A 13,601-nucleotide genomic window follows, 5' to 3' on the forward strand; every position below is an offset into this window, starting at 1 on the left:
GTTTTTTGGTTTCGGTTAAATAAACGTGTAAATGGTTTCACTGCACATCACTTTAAATCCTCTTAGGAGGTAAGGTGAGCTTTTCTTGGTGTATTATTTTTATTCTAATATTAATTCAAATTAAACGCAGTAAAAATAAAATGTCATTTCGTGAGCCCCTCTGACGTCATGGATATTTCCTCCCCCATGCTGAGCCCTTGACTTTCCTCCCCCCGTGTTAAAGCGGAGACAGGCTGTCCTCCTCCGCCTCTCTCGGTCTCCCTGCTAGACTGAAGCTGTCCCGGACCTCAGACCGGATGATGCGGGTTTCGGTGCTCCGGCTGGCCGCAGCGCTGGCTCTGTTTGCCGCAGTGTGCGGCTCTCGGGCGGAGGTGATCGATGACATCCTGAGCAGCCTCTCCCGCGGAGTGTCCTTCCTGGAGCGGCAGCATGAGCACATCAACCTGGACGGAGTGGTGGGGTTCGTCATACTGCAGGGTAGGACTGTTTACCAGCTGCAGGAAAACATCTGGAGAATAACAGCTGTTTATGGTTTGCTTGTTTTGGTGAAACTCACTGATTTGAGATGCAGGTGCAGATCGAACAGGTTATACAAATATGCGAAAGCTTTTAAAGTGAAATGCTTTTAACCTCAGTGTCGACTCAGAGGTTTTTGTCTCGCAGTGCCTGAAAGTGACACATTTTCTGCTTCACTCTCAGACTTTTCACTGATCTGTTTTATTTTATAGTAAAATACAGTAAAGTACAGCGCTGCCAGTACAGCTACTGCTCTGACATTTGATTTTATGACAATGAAAACCCCAAAGTAATCTAAAAATAAAGTAAATCTATTGTTTTAACCCCTTCTGTCCAAAAACAAATGATGAACATTTCCAGAATAAAAAGTGTATCCCCCCCAAAAAACGTTGATTTTGTGGCCGTAGCTTCTTAAAGAGCTAAAGTGGGATCATGTGTATTCAGAGCACAGAGGATAAAATGATGGCCAGTATTTTCTGCACGGCATTTAATATTCTGATTGGCCAGCTTCTAGGTGCCTGCTGAGGGGCAGCAATCTGTGCAGCATTAAACTGTAAAGTCGCTCACAGGTCACGTAACATGTTTTTAATGTGAACGTTTGATGCTCTAAGGACAAATAAAAAGGAAGCGTGTGACGGCCTGAGTGGTGGCTCTGATATTTTACTCCGCTCCACAGTGACAAACATTTAAATCTTGTTGGTTTCAGCAACTTTGAAGACAAACAGTCTTTGTTTTGCGTCACACTGTTTTCAGGTCTCACCACCGCTCGGCGAACAGTCCGCAAGTGTCTGCAGACGAGTCAGGGTCTTCCATGTGTAACATTGTTAAAAAGATGCAGATTACAGTTCACTAAATGACACAACACTGACTGAAGCTGCGCCGCCACATTTGGCTAAATAGTTTCTGCCGTGGTTTGTTTTCTCACCAGGAAAACGAACTGACTTTAATGTGAGGCCGTGTTTGCACACAGAGCTCTGTTTGCCCAGCAGAGATCATCTTCATGCTTTATTATCTTTCCTCATAAATGCAGATGTGCAACAGCTGCTCTGCTGTTTATGAAACAGAAAACAGCAGAAAGTAACAGCTCAGTATTCACCATCTGCCTGCTTTTCTCATTTTAGACACAGACCGTGTCCGTGAAGTGACGTAATTTGAACCTTTATATTTTCTGTATGTTGACAATACACAGCAGCCTTGTGAGAATCACAGTTAAGTTATAAGGCTTTTTGTCAATTTTCTACCAATCATTCATGAAGCTGACCTTGAAGACCTCGGTGGATGTAAGTCGGCATTTACAAACTCAGCCTGCTCCAGATTTAGAGAGACAGACATGATGCCACTCAGGAGATACACCTGCAAACCTGTTGGCAACCAAAGCAGTCACACAGAGGCTTTCTGTGCAGCTGACCTCTTTGCATATGCAGCTGACGTCACCTAGAGCCAGCCGGTCAGGTAATATCGAGACCAGAAGGCTGCTGGCTGGTCTGCAGGTCTGTGTGACTGAGGCTGAAGTAAAAACACTGAAGAGCTCACCTTTGAAATAAAACAGGAAGTAAGCCAAAAGAGGGAAAACACAAAGACAAAAGCGAGGGCACGAAAAAGAACAAAGGAAGAAAGTAACAGATCAGAAAACCAACTAAGGGCCTACCTTTCAAAATAAAACAGGAAGTAAACCGAAAGAGGGTCCATCCACAGGAGGAAACAGGCAGAGGAAATTAAAACCATAAAGCAAGTTTACTTACATCCTTTTATTTTACGAATGAACTCTTTCTTCCTGTTTTTGTGTCTCAGCTGAGCTGAAGGAGGCGGTCCGGACGTGGCCTCACACTGACCCGGTCAGCTGGGCTCAGAGAACCACCGCCGTCGCTCTGGTCAGACGTCTCGACCAAAGTGTGGAGAAGGCGAACGCTGCACTGGAACAGGACGACCCAAAATACTACAGAGGTGAGACTTTCAGACTCCGTGTCCCAAAAGTCTGCAGGTACAGTGCTGATCCATTTAGTGGTTAATTCTTGGAGCTGTTATGGTTTTTATGAAAAGGCTCAGGGCAGTCTCAGATATGTATTTTTTATTATCACACCTTATATTTATGAAGGTAAAAGTGTCAGTGATGTTACAAATCTGTTCTTCACAGTGACACTGAAACACTACAGGTCAGTGAACACAACATCAAGAACAGACAACAGTCAGAAAGCTGAGAGACAAATTTCAGTTTCACTGCTGTGACGTCTTCTGTAGGTGTTTCCTGAAAAAGGAGGAGCTTATTTAAAGACTGTTTGAACTTATAGGGGCTGTTTTTGAGTTAAATTTGTATTTAATTATGTTTTTAATCATCACGACGTATTGATTAAGGTTTAATTATATAATTTAAATATCTGACTTGAGAGAAATGAGCAGGCAGGTGTTGCACAGACGTGGAGGTGAGGTTTGTTGAGATCCTAGCAGACTTTAACACTTGTGCGTTTCTTGCATCCTCCTCTCAAGAGTTCGAGCCCCTGTTGTCGTGGAGTTTCTGGCTGATTCCTCAGGAATGGTACACCACAGATCCCAGCCTGGTTTATCCCTCCACCATGACCACTGAGTGTTACGATGAGCAGCTCAGTGACAAATGTCTGACCCTGCTGCTGGGAACCTGGTAGGAACCCACACCAACACCCCAAAGAGTCCGGCTTCAGAGGCTCTTTACTGTGCTGGTTCCCCTACATTTGGATTGTTGGACTGTGCAAATTATTCACCGACCGCAGCCTGTTTTTTAACTTTAAAAATGCTGATTTACACTAAAAAGAAAGTTCTTTATCTCATTGTAACTGTCAGTAGTTTGGATTGTTTTTCACTACTGTGTAATTATGTATGAAGGTAACAATACCTGTTAGCTGAGGTGAGGACACTCACCTGCCCGAGTCGTGTGTGTGTGTGTTCGGACAGGAAGATGAACGGGACGCCGTGCATCGTCACCAAGCCCTGCCGGGACACCATGACTCGTTTTGGGTGTCCACACTACTCTCTGTCCCACCAGCTTCTCTACTTCATGATCGGAAAAATGGTGAGCAAACAAAGATGGAAACAACACGTAAAACCACTCAAAGACCCACAGATGTGTGTAACACTAACAAGCATTTTGGAGAAAGAAACAACCTCATTTTAGGAAGCCTCACAGAAAGAGGCTCGAAACCAGATATGAGCCTCCTGTGTGGAGTTTGCATATCGGCCCAGAACCTCCGGTTTAACTCAAAATACCAGATTAATGCTGCCTATCTCTGCCCAAGCTGAATTTTTAATATTTTACTTCCTGGTAAGACTCATTACATTTTCATTAACAATTTTGATTAAGAGTCTTTACATTTGTATGTTTTTCCCAGTAAAATACTGAGCCAAAAGCTCAGGCTGTAGGCTGCTCTAAAAGCTGTGAGCACAGAAGCCCCACCCACCCGCTCTCCAAGACATTCTGTTTATAATGTGCAGCCAATCAATAAAAAGCTGTCTTAAAGTGAGACCAGTACAGAGCCAAAGACAGAGCCTTGGGGAACACCACAGGTGGCAAAACTACTGTTAGAAACATTTGATTAAAGTAGCGAGGACCATGATTTCAGTACGAGGGGAATTTATGAGCTTCACAGTTTGACTCGTTGGTATTTCCATTTCAGAAAGGCTGCACTAATCTGCTGAAAGGTGACACACGAGCATCCAGAGCAAACATGACTGAACAGAACTACCAGAGGATCTTCTGCTCCAACATGATGAAGACCAACCAGGACATCAAAGACGGTCTGAGCGAACAGATGGTCGACATCTTCATCGAAAACAGTGAGTGTCAACATTTTCCTGATCCGGTGTTATTCCGGTTTGATGCAAAATGAATTCCCATATTTTAAAAAAATGTTCTTACTCATATTTTAATATTTTCATGCAAAAAAGCTTGAAAATGAATTAATTTATAAATATAAACCACTAATTATGATAAACGTAAGGATAAACTCATAAAAATGATTGACTGGAATGGGAAAACCATATTGTCAAATACTGATGTGTCCTTTTGAATGAGATAAACTAAAAACGTTTACTTTTTTTGATGACTACATCACCATTTCAATATAAAAGAAAATTATGGAATAAAAGAGATCACAACAAAATCTGAATTTCAACAAAATTCAGAGTGTTGGTTGTAGAATTTGGGGATTTTAATGTTGAGTCCTGACTTTTCAGGAGACATTGAGGCTCGCCTTCAGAGAATTCATGTAACAAAGAAAGTTTTTTCTTGTTTTAGGACTTTTTAAGACTTTTAATTTAATTTTTGTTTTAGATTAAATTGAAAAGTGTACAGGGGGGAATTTGGATGAGCAGTCAACTGTAAAAATGTCTGAACTGTAAATAAATTAGTTTCTGAGTTTCCTCTCTATGTTGGCAGTCCTGATTTGTGGATTGTCTGGATTCTCCGACTTCCACAAAGCCGACTGGCTGCAGCACATTCTGAGGCTGCAGGACGAGGAGGTGGGCTGCTTTGGGAGAGACAGTGAGTATCACAAACCTGCTAAAATATATGTTCTTAGTCAAAAATACCAAATATGTCAAACCTCATAAATATAGCAACAGTGTATTTTAGAGGTCTTAATGAAACAAAGATGGCCACTGATGCAAGAATATGCAGGGTTTTTTATGTGTTAGGCAAATAAAACACAAAGAGCATTCGTACAAGTAACGTGGCGATCAGATCTCTGTCTGACGTTATGTCAGTGAAAAATCTGCACGAGATCTGAATTACCTGCAGATTTCTTGAGAAAACTTTTGAGGAAGTGCAGTAATTTGTTATAGAAGACACTTCAGAAATATTGTTATAATTTACCTACAGTTTCTAAACTTTTCATGATTTATTTCTTGATTTCTTTGGACAGACCAGCAAACAAAGACTGCAAACAGAATTTTCTGCTCATTTATTGTGAAAACTTTTAATAAGAATAAATGTTTGAAGTAGTCGTCAGGGATGCTGGTGAATAATAATGCTGCCCAAGGGGTGTCTGTGTGTGGATAATAAAAACTGAAGAGGACCTAGAATACTTCCTTGAGGAACACCATATTTAACATCAGCTGCCCTGAACCATTAAATCACTTTTTACTTCAATTTTTAACTTTTGAGTAGAAACAATGATAATGAGAGTAGTGATTAAGAGTCCTTCCATCTCAAATCGCTGCCAAAGTTCTATATCTGCACATACACGCTAATCCGGTTGTTCAGTGATGACGCGACGAATCCTACTTCCGGGTCTAAAGTAGTCTGCGTTTAATATGGCTTTTGTGTTGTTAACATGTTTAATGTTTTGTATTTTCTTCTATTTGATCTCAAAAAGCTCCTAAAACAGTCAGCGACCACTGTTGACCTCCCTCGGCTTTTATTACCGCTAATCATTTATTTAAGCTCAGTTTTTAAAACCTTACGATGTAACTACAGCCCAGCCCATGCAGCAGTATATGAATGACTAACCTCGTATTGTGGATGGATTATCTCAGTTGTTCTCCTGGCTGAAGTTTGGTCCTTTTACAGCATCCTGCCATGCGATTACATTTGTTCCTGACCACCGAGAACACTCACGTTAACTCTTATCGAGTGGAAAAAAAGTTAGCTTGTTTATATTATGCTAACATAGCTGTGTCGCTAGCGGTCACGTAGCACATCATTATATACCAGCTAGCCCAACTTCAGTAACCCTACAAACGTCACTGCTGTTTAGTTTTCTGTCTTCATTTATGTTGGAAGTGATAACAGAGCTGTACGTTTGAATTTGTTTCCAAAACCCCGCAGTCAGGACATGCTATATTGTATTTAGATAGAAGCTAGCGAGCTCACTCCCTGCTAACTTCTAACTCCGTTAAATGTCATAAATTCCGTTTTCATGGATGCCTGGATGTTAAACTCAATTGTTACACCTGGTAGAGGAGAAGGCTGATCATTTTATTAAAGATGAAAGACTTTAGACAGTTTTTCAACTCTCAGTAATGCCACAGTGATCGTTTGATATATGGACCTGCAGCGGAGTTTAGACCCAGACACGGCTAGTGACGTCAGACTGAACAACCGGATAAAAAAATTGAAAGCCATGCAGAGTAGTTTACAACATGAAATTCTTCAGTTAAGTTGTAGCATTTTAAACTTTGGGAATTCTTTATGTTGGCCAAAGGCAGGATGTATAATGGAAACAGGTTACGAGCCTGAAACTTCCTTGAAGAACATAATTTCAACAACAAATGTCGTCGACACTAAATCACCCGAGTTACAATTTAACTAGAGGGATGGAAAATCTTTGGGCTGTTCAGAAAATTTGAGGTTTTTGGGAGCTTTTCGTCACAATTATTATTGCATTCCTACAATGTTCATGTTTTGGATCCTGTAGTAAGATATATAATAAATAGATTTAAATATCTATTTGAATACAATAAATAATAAAATCAGCCATGGAACAGACTTTTTATATGCACTGTACTGATGTATTAACCCATTTGATGTATTTTGAAAGCAATTAGTTTTAAACAAAAAAAAATCTCCTAATTACTGATGTGGATTACACAAGAATCAATTATCTGTATTTATCTGTATTAAATTACTTATTTCTGGGCAGAGATTGTGAACGGATGGATGGGCAGTTCATTCTCTGTTGTTCTCCTCAGGGAGCATCATCTCACAGATCATTGGAGACGAGCTGCTGGAACAGCTGCAGCCTCACAGGAGAGTGAAGAGGAGGGAGAAGATACTTCCAGGTCCGTTTACATTTTTCTCAGCTGAGGATCTGTCACGGTCTGCAGCTGCAGAATGTGGGAAGTGATGATGAGGCGGTCCCAAATGCAGGCTTAACAAAAAACGAGCTGCTTTATTCATAGGCTGCACAAAAACAGAAGCAAATGGCGAATGGAGATAGAACTAAACTAGGTAGACTAAAACATGAATCACAAAAATGAAACTAAGAACCTGGACGTGGACAACTGGACAAGGGACAAGAGGAACCTGACACAACATATATGCGCACACACCCACACCCACACACACACACGAGGGTGATTAGGAAAAGCAGAAACACACGGGGAACACAGCTGGGACGAATTAGGCGTGACGAGACAGGGAGGAAGCAAACACACTGAACACAGGATGGCAGACTGTCAAAATAAAACAGGAAACACACTAAGACACAGACTAAAACACGCAGCATGATACAGGAGCCGGGAGGAAGGAAAGCACACGGGACCAAGACAGACTGGAGAGACAACTGGATGAGACACAAACAGTTACAGAGGCGAGACATGGAGGGAGAGAGAGACAAGACAGGCTGGGGAGAACACACATGGACAGACATGAGTGGCTGTGGAAACACAAGGAGGGGAACGTGTGGACACAGAAGGGAGACGCAAAACAATGACCCGACTAAGACATACACAGAGGTTGAGGGAGCGAGACACCGAAACACAAACACAGACGACAAGACAGATTCTCACAGGAGACACGACGACAAAGGCACAAAAGGGACCTAACAGACCAGAAATGACCAATAACTCAGTGACATGGAAAGGACTGAACTCAATACTGAATGATAGAAAACTCAATCATAACATCTCAGGAATCACAAAAACACAATAAACTCAGAGCTGGATCAAATGACCCAGAAGCATGACAAGATCGTAACAATCACATCAGCTGATCTTCAGCCACTGTGGCTAAAGAAGCTTGTTGTTACGTTTGTAGGTTTGGAGGAAATCTGAAGAACGCTGGTGTTGTGAAGCCAGCGGAGGTCACATTAAAAATGCAGTTGGATGCAGAGCTGCTGGAGCTCATATGCTGATAATTTCTTGTTATGTGTGAAGCTGGCATGAACAGTCTTTACCACCTTAAGTACTTCATCTGATTTGGGGTTTTTGTTATTGTCTGATAAACTCTGTTTGCTTTCATCTGCCAGACGGCTGTTCCAGTCACATGACGGCGGTGGCGGTCGGTGCTCTGGGAGGATACCTGAACTACTACCTGACAGAGCAGGACATTACAAAGAGGCCGCTCTCCTGAGGGGCGTTCTCACGAGAAAAAAACACTGTAGATCATCAGGTAGAGACTTTCGTCATCGGCGAAACGAGGCAGACTCTCCACACCACATGTCGCTTTAAGAACGTAGTGTTAACATGATGAAAACGCCTAATGCAAAGCTGGGATGTGGAAGCTAAAGCTTTATTTTCAGTCATGTTTTGTTACTATAACAATAAAGCTGATTTTTTTTATCATTATTATTATCAAACCTAAACAAGATGTTTGAAAGTAGTGATGCTCCAACCGTAAAAAAGGATGGCGTACCCAATAAGTAGGACCGTGGTAAAATGTAAATGAGCGTTTTGGAGGATGAGACTTGGATTAATTCGACTTTTCGAGGTCATCACGAGATTTTTTCTGGCTCCAGGGGTTAAAGTGGGCCACGGCGATCCTGAAAGCCCACCTCCAGTTAATGAGTGATTACATTTGATCGGCAGCTTTTAATATTAAGAGTTCATTTTTATTGCAGCTCGGCTTTGTTTCCAGCTGCTCCCACCTCAACCAATCAGACGGTGACACACGGCTGCATGCACACTCTGAGCCTTCAATCCTTCCATTCGTGTCAGAGTTCATGCTCACAATAAGACTGGAATCTTAATACTTTAGCATTTAGCCATCACTACAGGAGTCCACAGAAAGTGCTGTATGAAAGTTACAGTGCTGAAGTCCCACACTGAGCTGTAATGGTGACGAGGGCAGAGCTGGTCCCGATGTTTTCAGCTTTGAGAAGTGAAAATGCACAGCTAAGAGTTTTTATACAAAAGTATAAATTAATTCAATTCAGTTTTATATATATATAAATTTATAGGGCCAAATCACAACAAGAGTCACCTCGAGGCGCTTTATATTGTACGGTAAAGACCCAGGAAATATACCCACCCCCCACCAGCCCAATCCCACTCTAACCCCTGTGTATCAGCGACACTGTGTCCACAAAACAGTGTTTTTTCTCCTCTTTAGGAGAAATTTGTAGTTGCAATGAGTGAACAAGAGATCAGCTGGACTTGGAGGGGGGTGGGGTCACCTTTGTGTGAACACCACAGTGAGAAAAACACAGAGGACACAGCGTGATGTGGTCAGAGACTCGACGATCTTTGATTTTTAACGATTCGATGATTTTTAAAGTTTATATGAAGCTAAAGACGCTGATTGGAGCATCTCTATTTAAAACACATATTTACATTTACTTTGAAAAAAACATCAGAATCCACCCAGGTTGTTTTCCTGGTGAAAACCTTGAGTTAAGCTCTAAAAATATCTTTATTTACTTTAAATCGTATTGTTTTTCACACGTATTTAATCGACAAACAGAGTCGGGAGCAGCGGCTGCAGAGGATCTGCATGAACCGAATGCATGGAGATAAACTTACATTACTATCATCATGTATGTTTATGTTAGTGAAATAAACATAACCAATAAAACTAAAGTCTGTTCTACAAACCGTTGTGTTCATAGTGATGATAAATGCAGCAATGTGATTATATCAGATCTGCTCACTGAGATCACGTCCTTCAGCCAGAAGTGTCCCAGCGCAGAGAAGCCGGACGAAAGCTCCACAGAAACACGTCACTGTGTGCTGACCGTCTTTAAACCGAGTTTCTGTGGAACTTATTAAACTGTCCTAACTCAGCCGGTAACACCTTTGTGATGTCACTTGTTCCAGCCAATCACCTCGTAGAACAGGGCCTTGAGAAGCCGAGCCTCGTAGGTGACGGTGTTCTTGCCGATGTGAATGCGGACCTCCTCCAGAGGCTGCTCGATGATGGCCGGCACCTCCTTCCCATAAACTGCAGGAAAGCAAAGAAAACAGTCGGTCAGAGCATTCGGAGTACAAAATGACTTTTTACCGCAGTACAGGAGGCATCAGCAAGAACATTTAAAATGGAAACACTGCACACAATTTTACACTCCAGCTAAACAACCTAAAGTCCCAGCGTGACTGTGATGGATCGATCACAGTTTGAATAATGTGCAGTTAAATATCTGTGACGCAGAGGACCAGAAACAGGCAGTAACACCCTGAATGTTTGATCCGTTTCCTGATAATTCACTGGACAAAACTTCAAAAAGTGTGTTTGGATGAGCTTCAGAGGCTCATATCAGCAGGTGGCTGAATCGAACACACGTCAGTGTTCACTGGTTTCTGACTTCTGGACTTATCATAACTCTAAGCATCAACATTAGCTGTTTAAGTTGCCACCATGTTGGTTTCTCAGAGCTGAAGGGGACTGAAGCTGTGGTCAGTGTCTCTTACAGCGGTTTCCAACTGTGTGAAGAGACTAAAGATACTACACTATCACCAAAACGTTAACAATCACTAAAAACTGGGACCCGTACACGAACATTTTAATCTGAAGAAACAGAGTAATCCCATTAATCGTGTCGTCACACCGGTGTGTTCTCGAGATATTTCTGCAGGCGTGTTTGTGACGGCTGCTCACCCTCGCAGTGCTCCAGGAACTGAATGCACTCCTGTACCACGGTGTCCCTCAGCATGACCATGTGTTTGGACATGTTCTCCAGCAGGGACAGGAAACAGCGCTTGGCGTAGAACCATGTGTCCGTCCCCAGCTACACACAAACAGAACAGATTAACAACATATAACCAGACTGAACGCCTCAGCGCCTGCCAGCAGGATTTGTTTTGTGAACATTGTAAGCTGTCGTCGTGACAGTTTAACCACGCAGGCCGGTTTCCTGTATAAAATGATCTGAAGTAACCAGAGACGAGAAGCTTGTGTGATGGGCGTGCATCTCGCCAGGTTTCACATTCCTGTCGTGCTCGCTGCTTTCACTGTGGATGCGACTGGATGGTGATTGTTGGAGGGGATGACAGGCTCAGGATGATGGCGTGTGTTCTCAGCTGGATTTTAGTGGACTCAGCTGCAGCTGGACTCCGCTGATGTTGTGACCAAACGGGATCAAAAGGTTCCCAAAAAGAGCAGCTCGGCCTTGGAGAAGGTGCTCCTGCAGGACTGTATTTGTTGTTCAGATATTTTTTAATCCTTGGACACAAAGTCCGAACACTGCAAGTGGGATTACCTGCATTTAATATTAAATTAAGCTAAAGCATGATTAGATTTCATCAGACTGTACAACGAGCTGTAAGTGGAGTCAGATTGCACAGAAACTGCAGATTTATGAATAAAACTAAACCATGAAGGATGAAATGTTCAGACTGCTTTTGATAAAACTGTCCATGTGCATGGTTCTCTTTTTAAGTCTTAATCTAAAACTACATGCATGAGTCTCTAATCTATAAGCATGAACGTGGACATGGAAGTGAAGAAGACTGTCCGGGTGTTAAGCATATTAAAGAACACTCCATGAAGCTTGTTTGTTCCTGTGCCTCCTGCTGCTCCTGCAGCTGGTGGGGCTGGTTTGGGCCTGGGCCACCAAGCATCCTCACTGTGGCTGTGTTTTTCCATCACAGCCATTAAAGGCTTGCATTGTTATGCTGTGTGTCCTTCCAGTGTTAAATGACACAGAAGTGTGTGGTCTGTACGAGCCCTGCTCGTTTTTGTGTGGGAAAAGGAAAAATCTTCAAATTAAAGAAACAAGATTTGAGTTTTCATTTTTTTCATCCATCTGTAAGAACGATGCCATCCAGCACTGATTTACTCGGTTCAGTCGGTGCTAAGCATTTAGCCCCGGCCCTTACACCACTTACACCAACACCAGGCTCTGATTGGAGGCTCACTCTCCCAACAGATGGCCAATCAGCTGCAGTCCAAGAAGCAGGACTGCGGAGGGAGACTTGAAGTGTTCCTGAGTGGAAGCACAGTCGGCACCTCTTCTCTCACTAAAGCTGATCGCCCGGTTGAATCATCATCGTGATTACAAAAGTACTGGAATCAAAATCTTCTGAGTGTTGTTCACAGTTTGAGGATCTCCAGGGTGACCTGCTTGATTTTCTTTTCTTAGCTGTAGGCACTGGGAGCCAGTCAAACATCAGGGGCATTAAACTGGGCAGTAGGAGACGACGTTGTGGTCAGCCTCGGTGACCCGAAGGTCTCTGTGATCTTTTGTATCTGACTGATACAATTGGTGGAAAAATGGCTGACCTTCTTGTTGTAAGGCTCCAGGCTCTTGATGACACGGGAGATGCCAAAGTCGTAGTTTCCCTTTGCACAGTACAGCGTCCTGAAAGACAAAACACAAGTGTGCAAAGAAGGTTTCACAGAGATGATCTTACTGATGAAAGCAGGACGTTTTTGTTCTTCCTCTCTAACCTTCACATCAGAAATGATACAAAATAAAATACTTAGGACTGATTTCTGATTGCATAGTAACTCCCTTTCATTACAACTGAAGAATACAGTAAATAGCTGCTGACTGTCCCCATAAAGCTCTTCCTGTGTGGGACTCACCCGATGACCAGGTTGACGATGCAGAGGTGAAAGACCTTTTTGTCGGGGTCGTCGTAGGAGATCTGCTCCTCTTCTTTCTCGATCTTCCTCATCAGCTCTTCAGCCTGTTAAACCGGGACGACACGCAGAGATCATCAGTCAGAGAAGTTATGCTGTCCTGTTATTGCAGAGGCTCGATTCTGGGCTTTGCTGCCCTCTCACACCTTTCCTTTCTACTCTCAGACACAACAAAGGCTCCCCCCAAAAAATCATCCATCCTGGACAGTGGAGCTCGAGTTTGGATGAAAGTATCACACAGGGACCTGATCAGACTCCCAGCGGGGAAAGGCTGGAGCTAGCTGTCTGAACTTTCAGGCAGTCTAACAGCACTGCTGGATTTCAACATGTTTCCATGCCCGGCTTTTTGTTAATTCCGTCACCGTCAGTGTGGAGATAAAGTAGTGCCCGCTGTGGCTTTACTGTATAACAAAGAATCAACAGTGACAGTGGCCATCGCAGAGAATGAGTACAATAACCATATGTGTGCATGAGTCTGAACAGATATCCTCTGTGCTCCCTGTCTCTTTAGGAGGACATCCCAGTGGACATTAATCTAATCTTCTATCAGGATATAAATGCTGCTTCATCTTTTTTCTCTACATTGATATATATTAAACTG

The 13,601-nt window shown here is 42.7% G+C and overlaps 2 protein-coding genes across 3 annotated transcripts in view; one reads left to right on the forward strand and one right to left on the reverse strand.

The window, feature by feature from the left end:
- Nucleotides 1-188: 188 nt before the first annotated feature.
- c4h16orf89 (chromosome 4 C16orf89 homolog) lies at nucleotides 189-10,013 on the forward strand. Its single transcript, XM_026163973.2, has 8 exons — nucleotides 189-477; nucleotides 2,308-2,460; nucleotides 3,001-3,151; nucleotides 3,442-3,559; nucleotides 4,161-4,320; nucleotides 4,922-5,026; nucleotides 7,174-7,263; nucleotides 8,451-10,013. The coding sequence occupies exons 1-8, from the start codon at nucleotides 297-299 to the stop codon at nucleotides 8,552-8,554; spliced, it is 1,062 nt and encodes a 353-aa protein (XP_026019758.2). The 5' UTR covers nucleotides 189-296; the 3' UTR covers nucleotides 8,555-10,013.
- ift70 (intraflagellar transport 70) overlaps nucleotides 9,814-13,601 on the reverse strand; it is an 18,746-nt gene continuing 14,958 nt past the window's right edge. For both annotated transcript variants that reach the window (XM_026163972.2, XM_026163971.2), the window contains 4 exons: nucleotides 12,944-13,047; nucleotides 12,638-12,716; nucleotides 11,015-11,144; nucleotides 9,814-10,360 (listed from right to left, as the gene is read on the reverse strand). In XM_026163972.2, the coding sequence (XP_026019757.2) occupies nucleotides 10,224-10,360; nucleotides 11,015-11,144; nucleotides 12,638-12,716; nucleotides 12,944-13,047 (450 nt within the window). In that variant the 3' untranslated portion in view covers nucleotides 9,814-10,223. The remainder of the gene's footprint in view (nucleotides 10,361-11,014; nucleotides 11,145-12,637; nucleotides 12,717-12,943; nucleotides 13,048-13,601) is intronic.

Source organism: Astatotilapia calliptera, chromosome 4 (genome assembly GCF_964374335.1).
Source record: "Astatotilapia calliptera chromosome 4, fAstCal68.1, whole genome shotgun sequence".
Taxonomy (NCBI): domain Eukaryota; kingdom Metazoa; phylum Chordata; class Actinopteri; order Cichliformes; family Cichlidae; genus Astatotilapia; species Astatotilapia calliptera.